The 7,943-nt window shown below is 34.2% G+C and overlaps 1 protein-coding gene across 1 annotated transcript; it reads right to left on the bottom strand.

The window, feature by feature from the left end:
- Nucleotides 1-1,176: 1,176 nt before the first annotated feature.
- LOC105138051 (glycosyltransferase family 64 protein C4-like) lies at nt 1,177-6,217 on the bottom strand. Its single transcript, XM_011044074.1, has 5 exons — nt 5,800-6,217; nt 4,436-4,832; nt 3,432-3,595; nt 3,267-3,337; nt 1,177-1,706 (listed from the first exon to the last, which is right to left on the bottom strand). The coding sequence occupies exons 1-5, from the start codon at nt 5,997-5,999 to the stop codon at nt 1,546-1,548; spliced, it is 993 nt and encodes a 330-aa protein (XP_011042376.1). The 5' UTR covers nt 6,000-6,217; the 3' UTR covers nt 1,177-1,545.
- Nucleotides 6,218-7,943: the final 1,726 nt, after the last annotated feature.

The raw sequence follows: 7,943 nt of genomic DNA, 5'->3' as shown, positions 1-7,943 counted from the left end.
AAGATTCGCTCTGCCTATGGATAAAGCAACATATCCATATGAATTCAACCAAGTAGAGTGGTCGTTGAGAGAGCAAGAATAGACAGCAAAAACACCCCCTAAGAGGATATTAACCATGCATCTGCCTGAGTTTGATAGGATGATGAGAAGGCAAGAAAGCAAGAAAGCGACCAGCTTGAATAAAAATGTCAAGTTGACTACTAAACGGTGCACTTCATTTCCAGTTTAATGGTGTCATCCCCCTGATGAGCTGCCGTGGTCATGAAAGTCAGATATATACCAGCACGCACGATCTGTTTAACTAGTCAACTAACTGTAAACAGCTAGCTAGTCATTGAAATCCTGCGAAGCTGGTTGTGCTAAGAACCATGAGTTCACTCCAATTGAATTAAAAAAAATAATGGTGATGGTGTTGTAAAATAGGAGCACTTGGTGTGTGGCACGAAACCTGGAGCGGACATCATACGATTCACAAGTCTCCGGCAACAGAACCCAAGGAAAATGTGCAAACTTGCTGCAAGTAATATGATTTCGAGCAGACTAAATAAGCAGAACATAGGCTACAGATAGATAAATAAATAAATAAGATAAACAATAACATTCGCTTTGATTGAGGACGTGGTGTTAAAGCAAAAGCCATACCGATACAGGCTTAACGTTATGTTGTGTTCTCCAGTGTATGTCTGGACGACGAAGGCGATACCGTTAATAGATTGGTGTAAATTCAGGTAGTGAATTAGGGTCAGGAGAAGTCCTCGTCCAAAACTGGGGAGAGATTCTTAGGAAGCATATAGTGCAATTCATTTTACGCTACATCCATGTTATTTTCTCGCGGCAACTAAACATGGATACTTAAGTTTATTGTAAGGGCATGTCCCCTGCAGCCACTAACAATGATAATATGTCCTGGCTAGTTTGGAGAGGTCATGGTGTTTCAAAACTGCTTGGATGCATAATCCTTCGTCCGTTAATGGGTCTCTTCAGCAAACCGCCAATATACCTGGAAAATGTCAGCTCATGAAGCAGTACAATTCTGTCAACCTTGATACGGAATTTTTAGTTTCTTCAACTTGGTTATTCCAATTTTTGTGGATGTCAAAAAAACATCCCTACCTAGTTTAAGTCGAAGGATGTTTAAACATGTCTGTCGATAGAATGTTAAAAAAAACGCCATCGTTTAATTCTGTTGCTCATTGACGGGTTTGAGTAACAGAACACCGTCAAAATCTTATGTACGATTTAGTCGACAAAAGCCAAACTTACAGAAATAGCGGCCAATTCAAAACCAAATTCCAGAAACCAAGGTTACAGCATCAGAAGACAAAAAGGGTGAGTTTCTGCACGGCAAGTTCCTAGTGTTTACATTACATGGTAAGAATACAAATAAATGTTATGGTGGCTGTCATGCTGATGAGGCTTCTATCTCAGAGAGAGAGAGACCGATGAGGTAGGATATAGAGTATATTGTACAAGTCGAGATAAAAAGAATTGGAATCAGGAAGGAATGCCAAAGAAACGTTGAAATATAGAATGAAACTCAAGCATTCACCAAAACCAGGTATTACGGCTGTCAACAGCCTTAGCAGTAGTGGGTACCAGGGGCATTCGCCCAAACTCAGCAGCAAATCTATTGACGCATCTCGTTCTTCTTTCACCGTGTCCACCCAAGCTACTAATTCCAGTCGAACCAATCTCAAATATTTTACCTAAAATTTCAACAGCCAAGAATATTTAAAAGTCACAAAACAAATGATAGAAAATAACATAGAAGATCTCATTTAAGGCAGAAGCATCTTTAAAGATATAACAAGCAGGTGAAATTCCTTTTCCCCTTTTGCCTATTCTAATAATAGAAAAGGTTTGCAAATCTTGAGGTCAATCTTACATCACAATTCTATGAATGTTCGTCTTGAACAAACATCCAGATCATAACTGGTGCAAAGTTCCAGCATCAAACAAGATGCGCTACCCGTTAACAAATAGTTATCAAAACAGAGCAGCAGGGTTTGGGCAGTAAACAACGGTGTTCAGGGTGGAAACAAACTTTCCCCAGAATCACGCTTCTCCTAAAGTTTCCATTGGAACTGCAAAAATGGTACGAATCCAGTAGGATTGTGGCACCAGACCTAAAGCTACATTACTCGACCATGCAAGACCACAAAAAATGTCAGTATTTTCATAGAAAAGTTGCAATTCAGAATTGAAATCCATCAGAAGTATGAAGAGCATAGCAGGCATGCCTGATACGTGGTAACATACTAAAAAATCATGTCTGACCAGCAGGTAATGATTTTCTAATAGTCACGTACTTGCATCAGTCAGCCGGGAATCCAGGGCTCAACAGAGAGACCAATTAATAATGTCTATTTTGAAACTGGAAATGCCAAGCACAGTTTGCATCATTCTCCTTGATCAGCCCTTTAGAACAGTAAAATCTGACTAGGTACTACATGTTTGCAAACAGAGTTATATGACAACTCTGTGTGTTATCAAATTCACTGTACACGACACAGCATGATAGGAGATCAGGCCCTGTTCTTCCTTGAGTTGGTGCACAATGGTACAAAATCTCCAGTCTGCTCACAGGCACACTAGTCTAGCATACAATACTCTAATGTGCTGAAAGACAGAGCAGGGGTATTTAATTTATCTTTACTTAATTTTAGACGTCGTTTATGAACTGCGAACATCAGTGTAGATATATTCACAACCCTGGTCTGATGCACATGGTTTAGCAAATAATGATCGAAGATTATTGTTTTTTTTTTTTTCATAAATGACGAGTTAATATGTAGGCGGGTCATCTTTCACATCCTTGACTCAGCAAAGAAAATTTGAGATATATATTATTTCTATGGAACAGCAACAATTACGGACAAGACAGAAATACAAAGACAAATAAATGAGAAAATGGACTACCAGATGTGAGAGTAAGGCAAGCTGACCAGGGATATCTGTGAATTTAGCCTTGCAAGAGCTAAAATAACAGAACACAAGTTTCAAATGGCCAAGAAAGAATCAATTTTTCTATCATCACTTTTCTGGCAGTGAAGTAGAAGTTTTCAAATTTAACCACTAAGAGTGGTTCAAGACAAGCTGTTTCAGTATCATTGCACAGAATTTTATAACAAACAAGATAATGTTAGCATTCTTGAACATTTCATGACATAACACCCCTCTTAAAATAACAAATTACTAGCACTACTAGCAATCAAAGAGCTAGAGGGGATAAACAGATGAAAGCTACAATAAGATAGATCTTTTACCTTTCACCCATATAGGGGGTGCACCAGTTGCATTAGCAACAAGAAAAGACATTGCAATATCTTCACAATTTCTGATCAATCCATTCCAAGATTAAGAAGAAAAGTTAGGCATTGAACAATATAACAGAAACAGTGGACAAGTAAAAAACTAAGCAGAGGAAGAACCTATTCTTAGTCACAAATTCTTTGATTGACTTCGGCATCTCATAGGTGTACATCCTAAGATACTTCTTGTGGAAAAAGGCTGCCTTTGATAGTACCATACTGTAAGTGCCTGTCCACCAAACAGACCACCATCCACCATATGTATAGTAATCCGTTTTCCCTAGCTGCACATAGATTGAGAAAAAGAAATGGTTTAGGAAAATTCCTATATCCTTAATCATGCCTAATTGTTACAAAAAAAAAATGCTAAAAGAATATATATAGTTAAAAAATGGAAGAAACTGTACCCAATTACCATTTGCATATTGGCACTTCAAGCACCAATTATCTCTATGTAGAGTTCATAAATCTCTTGAACTATTGGTTAGAGAGATAATGTTGAGCAAAAACATACAGTTTCCAATAGACTAAAAGACCCAAAACTACCCTGAACTTTAGGTCAAACAGAACTTAGCCCCAAAACTTTATTTTTTTCATTTGAGTACCGTGAACTATTTTTTGGTTAAAAATAAGCCTTTCTGTCCAGCTTTGCTTCCCTCCATTAATTTCCTTTTTTTGGTAATTTTTGGTTATATAGCCTTTACAATAAAACAAAGACTGCAGAGTTATGAACCAGTCATGCTTCCTCAAGCTAGCCTTCATATCGATATATGAACCTCACATCACCTAATGCTATTTCGTCTTAGTCCATGAAGAAGACCATAAAAGAACATTTTAATAGATCAATTAAAAAAGGTCTATGTGTAGACTTGACAACATCGATAAGAAAATGAATTTGGCCAGAAGATAAGCCATGAAGGCATTACACACACAAAAATCACACTTGAAATAAAGCATGCAGTTCTGACACAGACATAATCCCCCTTACAATGATGAGCTCAAGATATATATGAAGCTTGAAAATATCAATACCAAACAAAGTTGTCATAACAAATTGACAGCAAAGTTTAAAGTGATGGAAAAAAGAGAATATGTAATGGCAAGATATTCAAGAAGACACATACCGTTTTAGCAACCCAATGAGCGCGAGGAACAAAGCCCACCATTGCATTTGGAGCACTTTGCCAAACCTTGAAAGCAAACTCCACTGAGGAGCAAGGAAATATAACATCATCATCAATTGAAAAAACAGCATCTGTCTTCAATCCTGGTATTTCTTTGAATCTATTGTTCAGACTGTCTTCCTTGTTGATATCAAAACTCAATTCAACTTTCTTCAGCCCTCTAGTTTTTGACTCGATGACATGTTTTAAAAATGTAGAAAGAGAAGCTGAAGGAGGATTGGGCTCACTCCACACAATATGTATAGATTCAAGCCCTGAACATGATGCATAATGAGAAATGGATTGCTTCAACAGATCATATCTCTTCCAAGTGTTCATTAAAATAGCATATCCTTTCCTGTATACAAGATGTATAATCAAAAACAAAATGATGAACCAACAAACTCTGCCATGATGCTGTGTATCAAAATTATCTTTTCTTTCTTCCTTCCATTTTAATAAAGGAGTATTAAAGATATCAATAAGGCAGTTCCAAGCATATTCTAACCTCTGACTAGAAAATAAAGAAAAAAAGTCTACAGATAGATTTTTTTCACTCCTCGAGACATGATTATGCATTTCCACAAAAAAAAAAATTATACTTATATTCATGAAGGGATATATCTAATAATGCATAAATCATCTCAGGGAATGCAAACTTACTTAAACTTCAACATAAACACCAAACAACCATGCTTAAAAATGGAAAAATTATTATAATGATAAGGGACATCAGTATTCTATTGAAGCAATGATCAAATCAAACTCCGCTGGTTCAGGTTCGAACTTTGAACCCCTAAAGTTGATTTTTCCATAACCATTCAGTTCCATCACATACAATTCCTCTTTACTTTTCAAAAAACCAAGCATTCAAACATCAAGGAGTGCCACTTTCCCAAATCTGCTGTTTATTTGGAACAAAAACAGGTTCAATTTCTTACATCTAAACTGTCATTTCTCATTGTTTAACACTTTAATCTGATTCATAGCAAAGAATATAAATTTAATTCTTCGATTTCTTTACTTGTACTTCAAAGGGATGAACCTTCTCAATTCAGTACATGTACATGTAAAATTAAAAGCTTTATTGCTGATATTACCCCGTTTAAGCCAAACCAAGAGACTTTCTTGTCAATCCGAGTAACCAAATTAATCTTTCCGACACATTCTTAATTAACAAGTGAAAATTACTAAAATCATTTCTTTACCAAATCTGAATAAACCTTGAATAAAGATTCGTGGTTAAACAAAATTTAATAAACTTATTAAAAATGGAAAGCATGGGTATTTAACTGTTACTGCTACTAGCAATAAGTTGTACGCACCCTGGAGGAAGGAACTGATCAACAGAATCGCTGTGATTGGTCCATCCCATAAAAGCGGACGCGCGGGTAGCAACCACGACTAGCGTAAACGCGATGCAACAAAAGAGAAGGAGCTTGATCTTCGACGATTTAACGGCTGTGGTCGCGAGTTGCCGGAATCTCTGTATCCCGCGACGGTTAGCCAACAAGGTTCCTCTCATTACCGCCAGCGTCAACGCCTCTTTTTTCTTTGTTCTCTCCACTTTGAAAAAAATAACTCGGTGAATAACTCACCGAAAATCCAGTGCAAGTAGACTCGGTTAAAGCAACGCCTTTCTACGCCGGCGGATTTGAATGAGTGAGGCGTGAAAATTAAGGGAGGGCAGGGAGGTGATGGACAATTATCGTCGATCTTGTAAAGTAATTCGTTGTGGCGGTTATTAATTGGTCATTTATGTATAATCAGTCATTTAATAATTTAATTATATTACTATAATTCTTATAATTATGTGTATTTAAATAAAAATATTTATAGATATTATGTGTGTGTGTAACCTAAATTTTGTATAACCTCTATATATATACTTTTTTATTTTGATATTAAATTTTCATTTTTTATAGATAAAAATGAATTTTAAAAAAATATTCCAAACTAATACCAAAAGCTAATGATTTTTCTTAAAATTATATAATATATTTTATTTTATTAATAAATATGACTTAATTGAAAAACAATAGGAAATCAAATAATACACAAATAAACTCTTAGACTACCATAAATCCTTGAACAACCCTGAAAGATTTTGATATATATATATATCAATATAATATCAGATAGGTTTATTGATTATTATTTTTACATATCATTTAAAATATTTTAAAAGTCTATAATTTATTTTACATATCATTAGATACATTAGAATATAAGCAATTCATGTATTATAATCACAATAACACTTTAAATTGTATTTATTTTAAAGATCTTATACGAGGGGAATGGGGATAAAAATCTATATAGTTAGTGAAAAAAACTGAAAAGAAAAGTTATTTTTAATACATTCAAAAGAGAATGTTATAATTATACGGTATAAAATAGATTCTTGTTTCGGGTGGCAATGCATGATTTTCTAGTGCTCGAGGATGAATTTCTCTGCGGGGTTTTCTTTAACAAAATAGATTACGAGATAGGTTTAGAATTTGTTCCTAATCACTCGCCCCGGGGCTCTCTTTTTTAAAATACTATAATGTTAAATCCCTGGAACGGCATTGCGAACGGAAAAAAATTATGATTAAATACAATTCCTAATGACTGATGTCAGACATAAATATCGCTTGACTATCTCTGCTCTTCTCTAACCTGTGTTGTCATATATAATGAGCCATTGGAGATGGTGGAGCTCAAGAGTCAAGACTGATGGCTGTAAGTTTTTCTTATTCTTTATTATTTTCTTTTCTTTTCATTGTAATCAACATTGTCAAGCCCTTGGACTCTGGGGTTAAACTATTTTGTAACGTTATTAACAAGTGGACCGATAACAGAAAACATGCATCGTTACTTCTCCTCATGCTACCACGCCCAAGCTAAAATTCAACCCTCCCCTGGCTGTCATGATGTATTTTCTACGCCTCCAAATTTAATCATCAAATATGAATGCTAGAAAGTGAACTTTTGATCTTGAATTTTATTTACTGTAATATAAATGGCGAGCTCATTTGTAACCGAAATAAACTTTAACTATTATAATATTAAATAATAATATAAATTATATTTTAAAATTTTATTTAATAGTTTAAGTTTTTATATTGAAATAATTCTTTAATATAATAATAAATTTTTAATAATAAAACAGTCATGAATTTGAATTTCACCATCTTTATTTATTTGATAAAATTAAATATAAAATAATATATACATATATAAATTTCAAGCTCAAAATACTCATTTAAAGGAATATATTTAAAAATAATATAGATTATATATTAAAATCTCATATAATAACTTCAATTTTTAGATTAAAATATTTTTTTAACCTATAATAATAAAAACAGTGTTGATATATTTTTGTATTATGATGTCTTTTTTATGATAAATTATATATTCAAACTTGAGATAACTTGAGAGATGTATTATTATATTGGATCACTGTGAAAGTCACCATGAAGGA

Source organism: Populus euphratica, unplaced genomic scaffold, assembly GCF_000495115.2.
Source record: "Populus euphratica unplaced genomic scaffold, PopEup_1.0 scaffold1.1, whole genome shotgun sequence".
NCBI classification, from domain to species: Eukaryota; Viridiplantae; Streptophyta; class Magnoliopsida; order Malpighiales; family Salicaceae; genus Populus; species Populus euphratica.
This window is presented reverse-complemented; position numbering and strand designations above follow the sequence as displayed.

What these genes read in the sequence shown, in the direction of transcription:
- LOC105138051 (XM_011044074.1), bottom strand. Translation starts at nt 5,999, where the DNA reads ATGAGAGGAACCTTGTTGGCTAACCGTCGCGGGATACAGAGATTCCGG. An exon ending in GATCAGTTCCTTCCTCCAGG is followed by an intron (nt 4,833 to 5,799) that starts GTGCGTACAACT and finishes TCTTGTATACAG; the next exon opens with GAAAGGATATGCTATTTTAA. An exon ending in ACCCCCTATATGGGTGAAAG is followed by an intron (nt 1,707 to 3,266) that starts GTAAAAGATCTA and finishes TTGAAATTTTAG; the next exon opens with GTAAAATATTTGAGATTGGT.